This window comes from Strix aluco, chromosome 4, assembly GCF_031877795.1.
Source record: "Strix aluco isolate bStrAlu1 chromosome 4, bStrAlu1.hap1, whole genome shotgun sequence".
NCBI classification, from domain to species: Eukaryota; Metazoa; Chordata; class Aves; order Strigiformes; family Strigidae; genus Strix; species Strix aluco.
The window spans coordinates 92,960,484-92,980,138 of record NC_133934.1 but is presented as its reverse complement, the minus strand read 5'-3'; the positions used below and the strand labels follow the sequence as shown (position 1 = coordinate 92,980,138).

General features: G+C 38.8%; 1 protein-coding gene across 7 annotated transcripts in view; it reads right to left on the bottom strand.

Moving 5' to 3' along the window:
• MAP3K9 (mitogen-activated protein kinase kinase kinase 9) overlaps positions 1-19,655 on the bottom strand; it is a 63,879-nt gene that overhangs the window by 28,824 nt on the left and 15,400 nt on the right. For 5 of the 7 annotated variants that reach the window (XR_012623264.1, XM_074824316.1, XM_074824311.1 and 2 more), the window contains exon 3: positions 5,808-5,988. The exons of 1 other annotated variant lie outside the window; for it this stretch is intronic. Coding sequence is in view for 5 of the 6 variants with exons in the window: in XM_074824316.1 (XP_074680417.1) it covers positions 5,808-5,988 (181 nt within the window). In the remaining variant the exon portion in view is untranslated. Of the gene's footprint in view, positions 1-5,807; positions 5,989-15,732; positions 15,813-19,655 lie in introns of those variants that run through there. One more of the 7 variants, XM_074824315.1, reaches the window with a different exon arrangement.

The window sequence follows — 19,655 nt, the reverse complement described above, 5'->3', positions numbered from 1 at the left end:
CCTCTTTACTGCTGTTTCTACATTTAGTAGAACTGAAAATCAGACTTGCTGATCCTTAGGAAGCTCTTAAGACCTGTCATCATGTTTGCTGCCTTCCATTTCTTTGGTATTAAGGCAGCTTTAAGCAACATATTACACAGCACAGCTATTAACTCAGCTGGCTCTCTCATGTTCCTGTACAAATCTTGGGTGTTACTGTAAATCCCGGTAATTTGTAACTGTTCATTTTATCAGTCAGCTTTAACACCTCTCTGGACAGTACTCCAGTACAGGATGTCCGCCAGCTCAACTCCCTTAAAGAGAAATTGTCAGCTTAAAAAGCCTCTCTTTGTCACATTCTGGCAGACACAAGTCACTAAGTTTTTTCTGCTATAGCCTTATCTTCTTTGCACTCTTACACCTTAGTCACCTCTGGGCCGTAAGTTCTCCTGCAGTCTTCTCACCTGTGCTGCATTTGAAAGCAATTTATTTGTTTTGATGCTTTTTGCAAGACTCTCCTCAAAACCCTCTTAATCTTCTTGACTGTTTTACATTCAACTGTGCAGCGCTTAAGTCCATGCCTAGTTCTCCTCATTTGGATACAGGCTCAACTTTTTGAAGGATGTCTTCCAGCAGTCTCTTCAACATCCTCTTCTTCACTCATTTAAAGTCCTTCCTGCGCATTTGCTCTGAGCTTTAACATACTGTCCTTAAAAAATATCCATGTTGTGTGTTCCCTTTTTGCTGTTTCTACACTAAATTCCTCAATGTTGTCATTAATCTCCCTGAGATTGAACACTACTATAATGGACTAATTTTTCTTAATTGCTCTTGCAAAGATATAGAATCTAAGTATACATATATTTTGACCATGGTCATATTGTGCAATTTTGAAGGCCTCCTAAGCATACCTGAAGTCCAGATGAAAAACTGCTTCTCCTCCTAAAAGCTCCCTGAATAACTGCTCCATGAAACAGTCATTTCTGAAGCTAAAAGATTAATCCCTTCTTGTTTCAAAGCAAGAATTGCCCTATTCATTTGGGAGTAATCATAATTTTCATTATCACAACCTGTGGTCTTGCAATCTCTCCTCACCCTGCCAAATCTTTAACAGGCATTGTAACTGCTGACGTCTTAGTTGAACAGTCTTAATACTACTTTTCCCTATTGAGATACGGAATTTCAGTCACTAGAGATTCCACCTTTGCCTGCCAACAGAGCTAGTTTACTTTATTAAGCAAAATATCATATTTTCTCATCTATACAATCTTATGCATTTCTCTTATGTAATGCATATGCTTGATAATATAATGGTAATTACAATTGATTATTTTTTCCATCAAGTTTCTCAATTTCTTACTGTCTCAAGAGCCTCATTTGAAAAAAATAATCACAAGTTTAAGGATTTCCCATTTTCTTTTTGGCCTCCTAGGATTCATAAAGCACTCAAAGAAAATTGATACTGGACTGAATATATATTTGGCCTCTCTCAATTGGATTGATCGTTCATGTTACTCTTCAGTTTGGACACAAGTGTTGATATCAAAAGGTAGGAAAAACTACCAAAGAGTTGTGTTATTACTTTACCATTACTGCTGGATAAGGCATCTATTATGTATTTCTCTTAATGGAATGGTTAGGAAAGCACTATTGATGTGCTCAAAGCATTTCTTCTGCAGGACAGTTTTTAAAAGACAAAGGAATGGACAGAGTGGTGTTTCTTCTAGAGTGATACTAAAGTATATATTGCAGGAAAGGTCACACTGTTTCTGACAAAACTGAATGCCACCTCTTCCTCACGTACTTACGGTTCATTGCTGAGAATACTACTTCCACAGAACTCCGGCGACACTGCTTTGTGGCATTTGAACAACAATCATCTCAAGTGATTAAACAGCAAGAGAGATGCTAAACAGTGTTTTTCATTAACCCTCAAGATTTATACAAAAAAAGGCATAGAAAGAAAGAATCAAGGGCCCCTCCTCATTCTCAACAGGGAGGAAGAAAAACTGATCAAGCTCATTTATTTTTCCAGCACCTAGTAGTAATTTTTGGACTTTAATTACAAAATGAACCATGCGATACAGACCATGTGTCCAAGTCAACTGACACTTGTATAAATAATTAACCATCTCCCAGTGATCCAGTAATCCCTTAAGCCATTTAACATCAGGTTCAACTCTACACACTGGATTTTCAGGGAGAGGGAGGCTGGAGGTCTGCAGGATTTCACATGTGATTTTGCCACCTCCCTTGTAAGTCTGTGAACTTAGGTTAAAAACCCAGTATTTCTTCTCGCTGTTATTGTTCAATGGCATTTGTACCATAGGTTCCTCTTATCCATCTCCCAAGGTTCAACACTTTCCATGAGAAAGGAACTGTCAGCCCAACAAGGTGATCCCAGCAACAACATAAACTAGAATATTACTTTTGTTAATGAAATTTACATTAATTACATTTTAAGGGCTATGAACAGTTAGCATTTTGTATGTTATCCAACTGGTAGTTCCAGAGATGACATTTCCTGCTTATTTCACAACAGTCAGTTGTGCACACTTCTCCCATGTGAGCTTCTCCCAGTACTCCTAGTCAACACCTATCTGCCAGGTACCGAAGTCTTGCTAGTGCTTTATTTCACACCGAAGACTGCAGAAGCCTGCAAGCAGTCAGTTATGGATGGAATTGCTTGCCAACACTTGATTCAAATGAGATATTCTAATGACTGAAGTTCCCACACCCATCACTGAATGCCTGAAACAACCTGATCTGCTAATCAGATGGTTTTAGGTAGTCCTGGTAATTCCATTCCTAAATGAAAACTAAATTCCTAATTATTTCACTGGTCTCAGAGTAGATACATCTTAAAAGCATCTAAATTGAGGAACACGGGGAACTCAGATGAAGGTTATATGCTGGCTTTATATTCTGCATATCAATCATATTGACAACATGATTGTCTTTCAAGCAGCACAAGTCAAAAATGAAGTGTGCAACAAACAAGAAATACACTTAAGCAGTTAAAATGACAGAAATTTGTATTATATGCCTACTAACATTAGCTTGCTGTACAGTACTGGATAAACTGCAATATCTGTTCTTCAACTTCACCCCTGTAAATCCAAAGCAAATACTAACTCTCCTCTCAAACACATAAATAGATTTACAGGAATGGACATATTTAAATAAAACCATGGTTTCTTTGTCCTCTGTGCAATATAAGCACAAGGTTTCTGCTGTGTATCTAAAAGTTGTGGGTGCAGCACAGCAAAATTCATAGCAACAAATTTTCACTAGCAGGATGTACTAAGTACTGTTACTATCAACAAACTTTAACACTGGCCCAGACCCTGGTGATAGACACCAGTGTGTGGGAGCATTCCTCAGCCTTGTAAGTTCTGTGTCAACCCTCCTTTAGAGTGGGACAACAAAAACCATACTGAGTTTTTTAAATGGAGCTTGATACATGTTTTGAAAGGAATTGCATGAAGCAGTTACTTATGATGAGATAAGACTGACTCAGGAAATTTCAGTCCTTGCAAGCATCTTCTTCAGCAGCATCTTCACCTGTTTGTGCAGCAAGAACACAAGCATAACAAGATCCTTGTTAAAAGGCTGGGCAACACTTCAGCCAGCAGTATTATTCTAATAAGCTTTAAAGAAAAGGTGTTGAAATATAAGGGTTTGTGAATGTTAGAGACGGAGACAGCCAATTTTGTTGATGCCACACAGACTAACTGGAAGGTTGTCAGGCAAAAAACTCCCTCAACTCCAGTGATTAACCGAGAGGCTGAAGTGGACAAGAGGAGGGGCAAGTCTAATAGGATAAGAAAGTTCATCCTGTTAAGAATTTCAAGTTGCATCCTTGGGTGGGGACCGAATTTATTATACATACATGACTGCTTTTGTAAAATCCAGTGCTTACAGTCATTGACACACTAGTAGTGGTCACACTGGCAAGTAGCTGTCCTCTGCATACATGCCCCAAACATCATGTTCTTTTCTGCTTTTTCTGAACTGTTTTAACTATGATTCAAGGTTTTGGCCACCAGAGAGAGAAGGCTTATTCAGACACAGTGTAACAGCTCTCTTAATGGTGATGACCCTGTGTTTAAGGAAGAGCACTGAGAGGAACTCAACCTGTTTTCAAGGAAAGACTGGTAACTATAGAAAGGGGAAAGTGATGAAGGAATCTTAAAAATAGAAATACCGTATTCTGAAAAACTAACAAATAATTTAGTTACAATCCTTAAGTCCTGAAGTGATTCACAGTCCTTAAGTCAATGACCAAACTGGTATTTTTGCACAGGTAGAAGGGCACTTGAGCTACCTTCATGAAAATCACCAACTGACCTATTAAGTCTTACCTTTTTTAAAATGAGGTCATACTGGTACAGAACATCTACCGATCTGTTCACAGCGTAAAGTTACAATCACAGGAAAATTGTTTCCCCCTTCCCTTCTCCCTCTCTCCCAGGCTACCCTGAAAGGCCATTCCTGGCACTGTTTCAGGGAAAAGCAAATTAAGGTTTGAGCTTGCCAAGCTTTGTACAAACCAGTACTGTCATCATGCGCAGGAAAAAGGTGCACAGCCTTGAGGTTTTCATTTCTGTCAGACTTCACTCAGAGTAAAAGCCTGGTTCTTGCTCATTTCATCTCAGATTAACTACAGAAGCTACCACATTCAATTACAGAGTCAGAATTTTATCCACACTATTAGTGTGCAAAATACAATTTCACAGACTTATCACAAAGCAATACATTATCTATTCAGCAAAACTGGATAAGGAAAATGAAAGTCCCCACACCAAATCTCTGCCATAACAGCCAGACAATTCTGCCAGCTGGGATGTTTCTTTATCCTGACAGATTTCACAGCATGCACACACTTGTGTGGGAGTGTTACCGGCCAGAGACAGAATCTTACTGCACTGAAGACGAAGTCACCCTGACATTTCAATAACTCTCTCCCCACACAAAAACCAAAATTCCATCTACTTCATCTGTTTCAGATGTTCAATACTAATTCGATGTCACACAGCATCCAGAAAAGTCATTGTCCTAGAGCTATTTACTGATTTCAGGATCTACCAATTCACTTAATGGTCATATTCAAACTCAATTTCTGGAAGTCTATGGGCTGGACCCTTACATTCTTCCCCACCAAAGTAGCTCCTATTCTCAAAAATCTCATTGCATGAATGGAAAAGATAATACATACATGCAAATTATTACTTATGGATTACATACTCTGCTGGACCTAGAGAACAGATTTATTATTTTATGTGAAAGTCTAGAAGGGTGGAAAGAATTCATAAGATTATTATGAAAGAGAAAAACATTGTATTCAAGCTGAAACTGCGTGGGGAATTCAATTAGGTACAGTGACAGATTACTACCAAAACGTAAAATGATCTTACTGTTGGTAAAACACTAAAAAGTAGTAATTTTAAGGACTTCACAGATAGTTTTATGGCCTTTGATTATGTCAGCCAATAGCCAAATAAGCACAAAAAGTTTGTTTTATATAAAGCAGAGAGCATTGGGATTATGAATCCTAGGATAATCTGAATGTAAATTTATACAGAACAAATATATAGAAACTCAGAGGCATGCAGGAGCTGGTCCACCACTTTCTACAGTAAGAAGAATGTTTACTATTAACACAAAGTAGTCTGAGAGCCTGTTAGATGGAAAGCTGGTGGATAAAGTTTTCTTAAGACCTGAATTCTAATATTTGGTTCACCATTACTCATTCTTAAACATAAAAGAGGTTTCCTGGCAGGTCTAGTTACTCTTTAGTAACCAATCACTCAATGCCAAATCAATACCTCCACACATCGCTGCCTTTGGAGAACATGGAGGAGCGGATGACCTCAGGAGCCATCCAGGCATATGTCCCAGCTGCGCTCATTTTGGTAGTTTTATGCCATTCCCTGGCCAAGCCGAAATCCGTGATCTTCAATATCTTGTTGCTCAGATCTCCATTTTCCACCTTTTCGAGTATCAGTACTGGAGAAAAGGGAGGGGGGGGAATAAAAGGTATGCAGAGTAAAGCTAGCATTTATGCAAAAAAAAGATCCTCCTCTTGGAGATCTCCCAAATTTCAAGGTTCTCCCTGGCTTTTAGTTATTCAAACATACCACACTCCATTACAAGTTATTTCAAGCTGATCCCCTCATCTGACAAGTGAAGAGCTGTCTAGCAAATAACTTCAAATTTAACCAAAATACCAAACCCCAGAGAACAAACAGGTAATGACATAATTATTTAATACAGTGCCTAGTGTCATTCTGTATAATAATTCTCTGCTAAGAAGTAGTGAACCACTGTAACTTCTAGAAATCCAGATAAGGGAAGACATTTCCTAATTAATCCTCTCTCAGCAAGCCAGTAATAGTATCTTTTTCTTGAACTGCTTAGAGGACTTTTTTTTTTAAATTCAAATACATACACATGCTGGATATACCCTTCATGTAAATGTGTTAGGAGTGGAAGCTCTATGTACACAGATTGTTTTTAAAGACACAATTAAAAAAAAGAGATTGATGATCAATAACAACATGCCCAATTCAAGACTTCATATACACCACCATGTTACAGGTACCCACCCCGATCATTATAAAGCTATTTTTTTAGTTAAGCTGCCAAAGTTTCTACCATGTTTCAGTGGCAAAGTAGTCTATATCCAAGACCTTAAAAAAAAAAAAATCCTTGAGGCAGAACTTAAGAACGCTTTGGTATAAGGCACATATTCCTCTTTACCCAGAAAGGTGTATGTCACACCACTGTGAAGTAAGTATAAACCAGAGGCCAGAAATATCCACTCTGCTTTAGGTGCCCCTCATTATCCTCTTTATCTTAAAGTGACCACACAAGTTGCATCAGCAATGTAATATCAGGCAACAGAATATAACAGGCCACTAAACTTCCATAATTAACATAGCTATAAGCCTGTGAAAGGGCCACAAAGGAAAAAATATTTATGTTACCATTAATCCAATGACTTCACAGCAAAAGGCATGAAGCCACTAATACACCATCATTATGCAGCTACTCTGTTTTTCATGTCATTAGACACAGGTGCTTAGAAAACAAGAGGGTTTTTTTTTCACCTTTCTACATATGTGTGTGTGAATTGCAAAAAAACCCAAACACAAACCCACAACCAAACAATCATGGGTCATAACAAAACCTATAAAAGGCAAAAGCATTGTAAAAATTACAATACATATAAAAATCATCTTCAGGACCATTTTTAGCAGTCCATGAAGAAACTTACATATCAGTCTCAAGCTAACACAGCTTTTTTGGAGAAAAAAACAAACCTCAAACCATCTTACATTCATTCTCATTCTTCCCTCCAATAATCAAAATGAGATTTCCCATGTGATAAAAGCCAAAAGTGCTATTAGAACCCTTCTGCATAATAAGAAATACACATATAAATGTTAAAATACTGCATGTACTTTTACTGAAGTTAAACAAACTGTTCTCTGAAAATTAAGAAAAATCAGCCACCGTTTCTACAAGGCTTCAAAATTCACAAAATACTACTTCATTAAAGATTTTTGTGGGCCAATTCAAATTGAGAATGAACTAGACTTACGGTTAAGCTCTTGGTTCTTGATTCTTGGGCAAAATTCCTTTCTAACATAATTGAATGCTCCATTTTCCTAATTGCAGGGGGAGGAGTGAGGCCCAGAGTTACTATTCTCTTCATTTGGGCAAAAGCATATGTATTTTTAGAGCCATAGTTCAGTGTAGAACAACCACCACAAGAAATAAAGGTACAGAAGAAGGCTTCCTTTGTGCCTGCTCTTCTAGTAAGCTTAACTTTTCTCCTTCTTTCTAGCAGACGAAGAACTGCTAGGAGAAATTGCTAACAAGCTCCTCATTGACTGCAAGAGTAAAAAGCTTCCTAGAATATACATATTAAGTTTCTTCTTCTAGCATATACCCACTCTGCCTAAAGAGCTGGCAGAATAATAAAATATAATTTTATATTTAAATGCAATAATATAGATGTACAGTGAAGTTATAAAGGTAAAGTAAAACTTTGAAACAAGAAAGCATGGGTTTGGGGGGGTTTTTTGCTTCCCTCCATCAGCACAACAAGCAACAATCAAATTTGTTGTTCACAAGGCAGATCAGATTCTGTCTAAATGAGCTCAATAGCAGGACATAGAGCCAGATATCACAGTTGGGTTGCCTCTTCCAGGCAAGAGGTTATTTAAATCTAATTACCTTGATTTGTATTAAGTCCTTACAAAATAATTAGTACTTACACAGATCTTTTGTATCCCTGAACTTGCTCTTTTGTCAGATGTAGGCTAAGTAAGATAAATTATCATGACAAAAGACCACAGAGAAGGACAATGAAAGAGCTGGATTTACTGCAAGTCCTTGATTCCTTAGTTACATCCTTCGCTCCCCTCCCATTTCGTTGTAACAACTGCTTGGGATAATAATCCTGCAACCCAAAATTGTAAAAATTAATTTTAAGAACCACATCTCTCCCCAGCATCTGTTTCAGTTCTCCTTACCTTGGTCAGTATCAACAGGCTCACTTGTAACAGCTAGGAGTCTCCCTAACCCATCTGCCATTTTCCAAACAAAAACCTTGACTCCTCCTCTTGCGTTTGCTTGGATTTCAGTGAAGAAGCTTGTAAATACGTGAAATATGAATTCCTTTCAGTCTCCTCCTTAAAAATTTTGTTTATGGAGAACATAAGCCAGGTTGCTAGGACACTGCAAATGTATTTTACTCATGCTAATCAACATGGTCTCATTTGCTTGTGAGCTTTATCTACAACCAGTTATTGCCTCTTGTTAAATACTTTGAGTGCAAGTTCTCTTCTGCAAGTGCTAGTCCTTCTGCATTCATATTAGCCTACCATAATACGAAACACAAATAAGCAACATACTTCCTACACTTAGAGTGAACATACCGTTCCATTTTTGAATAGATTTGATCACTCAGGACAGAGCTAATGGGCCAGATGATCAGCCTAACAAAAAAACCCAAAACCAACAAAAACCAGACACAAATATAGAGCACCTACACCAAAAATGCAGCTTATCTACCAAAGCAGTAAATCTTCTCACTCTAGTCTGCTGATTTAAAAAATATGCATAAGATAAAGAGGTTTTTTTAAAAAAAAAAGGTAGAAAATGGAATTGAAAATCTTTCACATTCCCAGCCTTAAAAAATTATTTGGCAGCAAAGATACTGGGCCTAGTTTTCAGGCAACCAGGGAAGAGAGAGAGCCGAATCAGCAGGAACATGCAGAATGTGTGTCAGCTTGTTCAGTGGTAGATCACTGTTACCCCGTTCCACAGGGCCCATGCAAGAAGGCTCTTCCTGTGTACATGCACAGAGCCAGCCAAGTTGTAGATGAAGGTGTGCCATGTACTACTCTCCTAACAACTCAAAAACATCTTTTTCCTCTGTCACACAGGCTAAATTGTTTAATTTCCTGAGCGTCAGGCAGACTACAAATGCTGAAAGACAACAGTCAATAGAGACATGTTAGGTCTGAGCTTAGAGAGATACAAAGGTAGAAATTAAACACTGGGCCTCCTCTTATCTAGGTTATGATGAAGACCAGTCTATTTTCTTTGAAATTAAAATATCTATTGAGGCTCCTCCATATTCTTTGAGATCTTTAGTGCCTTACAAGAAGCATCAAAGATATCTTCATCTCAGACTCTTGTGAGAAAGTTTCCTGAAGTACAGAGAAAGAAGTAGGCACCACATAAACAAAGGGGGGGGTGGTTAGGTAACCAATAGCAATAAGTCAACACTTACTGGTTTGATGACAAGACAGATTAACTAGCAGAACAGTATAAAGTCAGAATTCAAAGATCATTTGACAAGACTCAGTCTGGTGCAGTCCTTTGTTATACTGTCTGACATTACGCAAGGAAACGAACAACTGCGTATTGCTAGAGATGAGAAAACTTGTCATCATTACATTTTCAGTACTTTTTAACACAGGTTGCTTTGTGATGCTTTGGTTTCTGCACAGGACAAAACAAGCTGCAGTAACAAAGACAGTGCTGCGTAGCTTGCTTTCATCACCAACTCTACAGCGTTTTCAGTCATCTCTGAGTAGTTCAGAGCTAGAGGTGGCATGATTGGTAGCCTACTCTCCAAAGATTTAGGATGCCATATGCTTGGGACTCATACTTCATGGACAATTACAATCATGCTCACAGTACTAACTGTAGCACAGAGTCCTGTAGGACCATTCCAGTACTAAACAGCCTTTCTTAATTGTATCCTTTAATTTGTCTTTGTTGCCATGAGTGAACTCAGCAATCAAGATCTGTATTATCAGAGAATCATCCTTAGTCAACAAGTCCTGGCATTTACCCCTTCAGAATCACGGTAACATGGAAGAGTGTAATTTCTACAAGAACCAGTCCAGTTGCTTAAGATACGGTTCCATTTAGTTGTTTTGACTACTGAAGCAATAGTTAAGAGGCCAGAGGGAAAGCAGACTGATAAAGTTTACAAAAAGCATCTTCAGTACATTCTGCAGATCACTAAGTGCTGGCCATTAACCAGATCTTTGACCAGATCTAATACCCTTCAGTTAGTAGGCAACACCAGATGCTGAAACAGAAGAGGCATTAGAGACTTCCCTGATACACCTGGAGTTCCTCATTCCAGTCTCAATCTGCACAAAGAGTGATGAGGGGTTAATTCAATTCAGTCAATGCTGGTACCATTTAAAGATGGTTTCTTAGGAAGTGGTGGGGGGAAGAACAGATGATGTACCCAAGATTCTCTTATCCTTATTTGTAATTTGAGCTAGCAGCTTTTCTACCAGTTGGAAGTGATGGAAATCAACCTCGAGGTCAGGTGAAGCCAGTTTACCTTCACTAGTTTAAGTATCATTCTGTACATGTATGAATAGCTAGCAGGCTTTTGACAGAATCCAGTGTCAGTCTCACTGAAAGTAATCAAGTCTTCAGAAGTACACAGATCCCAGTGATAACAGACCTCAAAGGGGATGATTCTCCGTTTCATGAGTCACAGTTGTATACCAGTGACATCAAGAAGAATGAGGGTTTTTTCTAGAGCCAGGGCCAACTCAGATGCTTTTGTTTAAACAAAGATTTGTACTGAAAATAGTCATACACTTCAGTAAGTCTGTTTCTGTGAGGTCGGAAAGAATAGTATCTGACAGAGTCAGTTCTTCCTCCTGCTTCAGCTCATTCCACATTATTATGCTTTACTAGAATGACAAAAACATCTGTCTTAGTATTCAAAGCAAGACAAAAAGCAACTTGATTAAGATTTCCAAGATACCATTATAACCTTCAGCCTTCATATAGTTGCTACTACTTGATCTTCAGTTCTGTCTTATCATCAAAAGTCATCACGGAGATGCCTGCTCTGTGGGGCGCTACAGCACGGGATTATTTAATAGAAAGACAGAATTAAGGCTGCTGTTGGTCTAATGAGACCTTTAACATGAAGCTCCATCTTTGGAACCATCCTTAGAACATTAAACTTTCACAAGCAACTCATGAACTTGCACTAGCATGTTTAGGATTGGGACTATATGTATCTAGGACTATCCTATACCCTTCAGAAGGAGAAATCACTGCAGTGAAAACACTGAAACCTGCAGCTTTAAGATTGTGTTACTGTGGACATCCTGTACTAACATCCAAAACCACTGGTTAGTTCCAAGTAGGCAAAACAGAGGATCAAATGAATTCCAACAGAATACAGACTGAAGTTTAAAAAATTAACAGATTAAATGCTAGCCAAATTTCAATTCTGCCATAAACTATAAGATCAAACTACAGAAGGGCTGCCCTGGAGGCAAGTGATAAACATTTCTATAGAGATGAAATTCCATCCTGCATGCATGAAGTAGACTGCACACCTACCGCAGTCTCACATGTTCAAAAAGTGAATTTCTTCCCCCTCCTCCATCCTCATGGATCATTAAAAGCTGGCTTGGCTGAAACAAATTCACAGCATCTTAGAAGGCAGTCTTCCTAGGCTCCAAACATAGGCAGAAAAGACAAAGCCTCTCCAGAAGCAGATTTTGAGCCTAAGTCAAATATACATGCTCTGAATTACGCTCTTCAGCAGTCTGTCTTGACTACAGTCACATCTGTGCTAAGTGCCCAAACTCAAACCACATGAATCTCTGTGGTATAAGTAAGCAATTTCAATCAGAGAAGTTCCCCAACACACCAGATGTTAGAGAGCCATCTGGTGAAAGCCAATTTACTCATAGTTGCAAGATTATCTAAGCGTTCTGAATTTTTTAATTTAAGTTTTCAGAAATATATTGTTCTATTAGTAGGACAGCTAATGTAAGTCAAACTGGTACTACTGTTAAATCAGTCTTAAATAAAACTGTCCCTTGAACCACAAAGGCAGCTGGAGGTCATAATTTATTGCATCTTGCACCACTCACCTTAATGAAAAGTCAGTGGTGAACACTTTGTAGAAGACACAAAGCCTTACTACAAGGAGGACCTTGTTTCCAGATATTAAACAGCTGTATTTGCTACTCATGCATGTACCAGAAAGACACAAGATACACAAACATACCATGGCAAGGTAAAGACAGGGGGTATAAAGCTGTATATCCTTTGATGTCCTTGTACCTACATTTTAATAAACCCTAAGAGGGCTGGGTAAGTCACATCGAATACATTGGTATCACTCCTGCTTCTTAGCCGTTGCAGCATGAAGTTTAAAACTGCTGAGCAAACTTTATTTTTGGAATATTCTCAACTTTATTATTGTGTTTCAATGCAAATAACTGCATTGTTTATATATTTTTCATTTTGCTTAACCCAACTTATTTCTAATACAACCTGTTTCTTCTTCTTTCCAATTATGCCAGAAGCACTAATTGGTCTGGATCTCTTTCCTTCTGCCAGAATATACATACTTCTATCCCTCTCCTTTAGTTTTCTTCTTCTCAAACCCATCTACTCTTCTTCCAAACACACTCCACTACCCTACAAACGGATAAACCATCTGCACTGAATCTTTCAATCCAATCACTAAAACAAACATGATAAAGCTTTACTTAGGTTTTAAGTTGGTCACTTCATAAAACCTCAGTAATGCATCTCCTATTTTTCATCCAGCACCACACTACCTCCAGTGTGTGTGAAAAGATAGTTTAAAGGAGGTAGATTACTTTCATAGAAGGGAAGTTTTCACAAGGGAAACAAAGAAAATTTTTTTTTGCAACAAAATTAACAGCTGCTGTTTTAATCCTCTGTTCTGATCCTATCACACCAGCAGAGCCAGAAAACATGTTCTAACCTCCTCCCATAAACACAAACTTCCCCGAAGGCAGTAACACTGACAGATTTTTTTTTGCTTGTTTCTTTGGGAGGGTTATTTTAGTTTTCAGCTACACTTTTGGACAGTTAGGACAACATTCTTAGTCTCCAGTGGGAAAGAGCAAGTAAGGAAAAATAAACACTTCAACCCATGCTCATCTAGTTGCTAGTGACAAAGAATGGTAGGAAGTGGTTCCTCATTTCAACTCACTGTCAAAATTAAGTGACAAGGCAGCAAAATACAGTCAATATAGTTGCCGCCTTCTGGTTTCCCAGCCTAGAGAAGGGATTGGGTTTATCTGCATACTGTAGTGCTGAACAGAATACTCCTTTGCTTTGCTTGTGCTAAAAGCTGACTCATCACTTCAGAAGCAGAAACATTCAGGGAGGAACTACTACAGTGTGATCACCCACAGCAAAAATAGCCAATTTTTATATATGAAGATAGAGGAAAGAGGATGCTGTCTACTGCACACAATAGTACAAACAGCCAGGCCTACCAAAATTTTTTTACTATGCTGGCTTCAGCTTCTTCAATTACTCTGCTGCTGTACTCCCAATTTATTTAGCACACAGCACACCAAGAAACTAAAGAACTTCCTGACTTAAGAGGCAAAATTAGTAATGACAGAATACCAAGGAAAGCAAGATTACCTTGCAATATCACAACAGTTAACCACCAAACTGTCCATCGCACCCATATTTCATGACAACAGCTGTATCAGCAACTTCATGCTCCCTTTCCCAGTCCAGAGTGTATGTGTATTAAGAAACATTAAAGAAATTGCAAAAAAATCCAGGACAGTCTCTTGCATGGTCCAGTTTACAGTTCATGCCAAGCCATTTACCTGTGCATGATGCTACTCAGTAAGCCTGGCACAAGAAGAGAAATCTATTAGCTAATGAACATTAAGCCTGATGGAAATGGTTACAGTCATTAAGTGAAGGAAGAACTAAAAAAGAATTAAGAGAGGGATGAAGTGCAATGAGAACTGAAAGAATACACGAAGGAATACAGAAAGGAACAAGCTAGAAGACAAGGATCTCTACTGTAGGGTAAAACGCTGGGTTTGTTGTCTGTGGTACACTGGGATATATCTCTGACTTGATGGAGGATTGCTGGCTTCACATTTAACTTCTATATAACCTTTCCCCAACTGAGACAATACAGTCAGTATTTTAGTGCCAGAATACCTGCCATTCTTTTATTTAAATATTACAGACCATGAAACAACAGGGCTACTACCCAGTGATAAAGCAACATTAACTCATGTGTCCTATTGTTATATTCTGAGGCTTTGTCAAGTCTTCACAGAGATGCCTACCATTAACAGTGTTTCTAGTGTGGTAGGGTGCATAGTGGTACTTTGAAAGAGGGTGGTAGAACAATCTGAAGAAAGTATCAGAAGCTTGTTTGCCAGAAATGTAAGAAAATCTGATTATGAAGGTACTTCAAGTTAGCCTGAGCTTAAAGGGAGCTCCCGGACCTAGAGACAGAGGGGGTGGTGGAGGTCCCAGGTGAGGCCCTGACTGCGAACTACCAAACAGACACAGCAACTTGATGACGTAGAGTTGAGAAGGCCTGAAAAAACCCAAAGGCGGTGGAAATATCTGAATACCTGTAAGTGTCAGTGCACTCAGTAGTACTGTTTCAGTCTTCACCAATGTTAGCACTGCTGTGGGTCAAATGCTTTGCCAACCAAGATTCCAGGAATGAGGAAAGCAATCATAACAAGACATGAAGAAAAACTCCGGCCTGTAAGCACATCCCACTCACATCCATTCCCAAGAGCCCCTACTCAGTCTGTGTTGAACTCTGACTCCTTAGAGCCACATCAGCTGCTTATACAGTTCAAGACCTAGATGGCAGCAACAGCAATGGGTGGGTGACAGTGACAAGAGAAGGACTATAAATAGGATAAATACGTCACCTTTGTTGTTTTACTTGGTGTAGAAACATTTAATTCTAATATTTAAATCATTAAGTAGCCATCCACCTATCTGCACAGACTCAGTGAAGTTTCTTCCCCCGTCTCCCACATTTTTATCTGGACTCTCAACTAGATTTCTCCTTTAGTCCCAATGCTTCACCATATATATTCTTATTTTGTTAGACTGAAAAGAAGTGAGACCGCTACTTAAGACCTCAAAGGCTGAAAAATGGCAAAGGAACTCAAACTTGCATGGAATGACACTACTCTACCTACCTTATCTTTTCTTTTCCAGAATAATACCATGCATTTTTGCTGCAGTTGGGTGTTTTTGCCGATCATTCCAGAGCAACTCAACCACCTATAGATACAACAGCCTAGTACCAGACAACTTCTCCCATAGGCATTTGCTCACCTGTTACTGTACGACCACTGTTTTCAACAGCAGTAAAGTCAACAGGCAGCTACAAAGAGGGGAACTAATGCTTACCCTGTCACAGCTGGAGTGGGAAAGACCATGCTGCAGCTGAGTACTCATTGTGCGTGGGAATATTGGACACATTGTATTTCTTCCTCCATCCTGCAAACAGAACAGCTTACTGTGGCTTCACTTACCAAAACGCCGCAAAGTGGCAAAAGTTTTGTCAGATAGTGGATAAGCATCAGCCCATCCACTTACTCCATTTAGATAATTCAAGTACTGTAAGGAGATGTATCAGATACCGAGTCCATCAAATCCCAGGTGCAAGCGCTTTACAGAAAGAAAAGAACAGAGTAAAACCTTTACGGAAACCAATGCTTTTTCACTCTGAAACCCTTAAATGCATAACATGAGCAGGGTTTCAGTTCTAAAAGCTGGAAGTCTTTTCCATGGTAGGATTTAAGAGCAATCCAGACCTGTATGAGGAGGTACTACCATTAAACCTCTCCCTGCCAGCAATACAGCAGAAGTCTCAAGTGCAAGAGTTGAAGGAAACAGAGAATATTTCCATTTCCAAACAATTCCAAATTTATCAAAAAATTGCTTTACACAAGTTTCAGAAGTCTGCTAAAGGCTTACTGAAGCTGAAGGTGTGCCAGAGAGGAAAAAAGTCTGATTAATATCACAGGATCCAGACTCTCCCACCCACCCATGGCAGAACGTGTCCAAAACCAAACCAATCTGTTACAGGAAACCTTGTCTTGAACAAAGAATCTCCTCACTCAAGACCGTATGTTTTATAAGGGTTTGTTTTTCAGACCACAGAATAAAGTTATCTGAGCTAGGACAGCTCTGAAGGCACTTTCTGAGAACTTCCATTCCTAGCCAGAGGGTCCATGAACACTAAAATGTTAATACTACACTTGAATTTGAATTTCTTCCCTGATACACACACCCTGGAAGTTCACAATTGGGACAGCAAATTTCAGGTTACTGTATTTTTTGTACTCATCTCCCCACAATCCAGGTATAATCTTCACTTTGTCCAAATCCCTTTGACTGTCTTCTAGATTTATTTCCAGCCCAAACACTTGCAACACCTAGGAGGCTGTGAAATTCATGCAAATGTGGATTTTTTTTTTTTTTTAAAAATGGAGACTAATTCAGAAGAATGAGATAAGCATCTTTCATCTCTTGCATGGGCCAATTGCTACTTTTTATACTTGCTTTTATCTGAAAAATCAATAAAAACTTCCACTGTACTCTGAAGAAACGCAATGCATTCCAAAATATTCACGGTTCTTATTTAGAAGGTACTATAGTAATAGCAAGTACTAATCATAGTCCTGTAGTTTTTGAATAGTCCTTATTTGAAGGACAAAAGTATCCACAGATTGAGCAAAAATGCTCTTGCATAGAAGATGGCTTCACTGAACTTCCTACGATGGTACCAAACCCATTCTCCCCTGTCAGGAAAAAGCAAAACTTCCCAAGATACATTTCAGCTTGGATAGTCGTGGTGGTAAATAACGGATGTTAGATAAAAAGATAGCCTTAATATATTGCTTCATGCTGCTGCATTGTCTGAGAGTCATGATCTCAGAGAGCCAGAAGCTTGCTAGTAAGTCTGCAGTTTGCCTAACAAGACAAAAAGCCTTACTGCAAAGGGGACAAGGGACTAAGCTTGCCAGGTGTTCCTTTTTTTTTAATTATTAAGTCCTATTGGCAGTACACTGGCATACTGCCTTGAGGACAGAACTAAGCTTTTGGAAAAGGATTTTAAAAACTCGCTCCAAAATGAGACCTGATATTGTAGCGGTTTGCCAAAGTCTAATTTGCAATTTTAGCTCTACCTTCCATAGTCAGCTTGCACAGCTTTGCCTCACAAGTATCCAGATAACGAGCAATCTGCTCTTGATCCTGCATTCAAAGTACTTAGAGTGATTAACAGATCTGCACATGGACTGAGCCCGGGCTTTCCGCATGCAGCCTTTACCTACCTTCTGTCGGGTACTCTGCCGTTCATTTCAGTAGGACTGCATCTTTATTCTAATATTTGTTTGTGGTGCAGAAGGCTAAGTGTTGCATAAGATCCTGTAGAGCACAGAATTTAAGACTCATTCAAAATTTCACATCTTAGAAGGAAAAACAAATACAAACACTGTCTCTAATAATAAGCAAATTATTTTCTTTCTTTCATTACTAACCATCCAGCAACAACACATTTAAAAAATATATGCCTTGGAAGCAAAAGCTTTTTAATTACTGGGTACGCGTGAGGGTTCAGCAAATCCATAAAGCTGGCTGACTGTCCTCTTCGATCAACCTAGAGGGGGTGATGGATGTGACAGCACAGCAGCTCTTGGATTTTAAGCCATGCAGCACAGTAACTCTAAAGAGCTAATGCATAATGGGGGAGGTGATGGGATAGGCCTCCAGAGCCATGATATATTTAGAATCGATCCTTTCACCTAGCCAAGATGAAAAAAGTCTGATCACTTTAGTGATCTGGTACAAAACACTCTGAATGCTCCTGGAGAACACTCAGGTGAATTTCCTGGAAAAATGAAGCTGTTGAGCTCCGGTTTCAGACTAAATCCTACCGTACTGCTTATATCAGAACAACCTTCTAGCTCAGGCACGGATTACTGTACTCTTCAGAATCAGTTAAATGCTCCAAGGAAAAAATAATTTTATCTGCAACCAACACAGTGCTTTGCCAAATCGTATCAGTTTGAAAGCTTGCAACAAATCAAGAACTGTAGTAGGCAACAACAGAAAAGGAAAGGGCAGAGTAGAATCACATTCATTAACTGTTGTTCAAGAGACTGTCTAAAAAGAGATTTAATAATAATGCTGGTTCAGTGGGAGCCACTTCTAGGCAAATAGAAACATGAAATTCATGATGAAAAAAGTAGTGCAGAACTGTTTTGCTTTGGCTTCAATTAAGACATCTCTATGAAACAGTCAGTAACATCAAGTACTGTTCATTCCTGGAATAGGCTGGTATGCCACAATCTAGAAGGTAAGGAAGACAAAAATTTCACAGGCAGTAACACAAACCACACGAGAAGCTGGGGGTTTTTTGGTGGTTTGTTTGTGGGTTGTTTTTTTTTAAATCAGATTTAATTAAAAAACCTTAAGGAAAGTAAGAGGGGTGTATTTACATCAGAACAAATTTTAAAAGGCTTCGAGATGCACAATCAACACCAAGCTACAGCTGACAACAGTGAAATTCAGACTTTCCTGAATACTGCAGTTTTACCTTAAGTTGAGCAGAACAAACTGCCAGCTGCTAAGAGGTAGTCGTGCACTGTTGCACATGAAAGTCCATGTGAGGTAACAGCTCATGCAGTAAAGCTATCAGGAAGTGTTCAATTTTTGATGTGTTTGATTCCTATTAGTTTTCTGACCCAGCTTACTCTGTGATCAAAGAGTCTTAAGCGACTACACAGAACCCTGATGAAGCATTAGGAATATCCCCCAGTTACCAGATGACCATAATCATATCAAAGCCACACACTGACTGATCACATCAAACAAGAAAAAACAAATCAGCAAGATTGACAACACTTGAACAAGCAGAATTAGGCATATCGAGTTCTATTAATCAAAGTTATGGGATTTTTTCTTATTTTCAGGATCCTTGAATAATGCAAAGTCAAAAGCAACTAAAGACTATTCTAACATCTCTTCCATAGGTCCATACTCAAATAGGAGAAACAGTAGGAAATCCTGTAATACTTCTGTGGCAGGTAGACCACATGGCCTGGTTCACATACATCCCACTGCCCTTACACATACCATCTTTACAGCAATTATCCATACTAGCACTTCGTTATAGTACCCCAAGAACCTCCCAGGAATCCCCAGTTGAAGCACAGCAATTGTTATGATAAGCAAAGTCTTAGTGGCAGAAATATTCATCTGTTACTAGCAAATGGAGCTATTGGCACACTGACTATCATTTGCTACGCATCTAAACAGTAAGT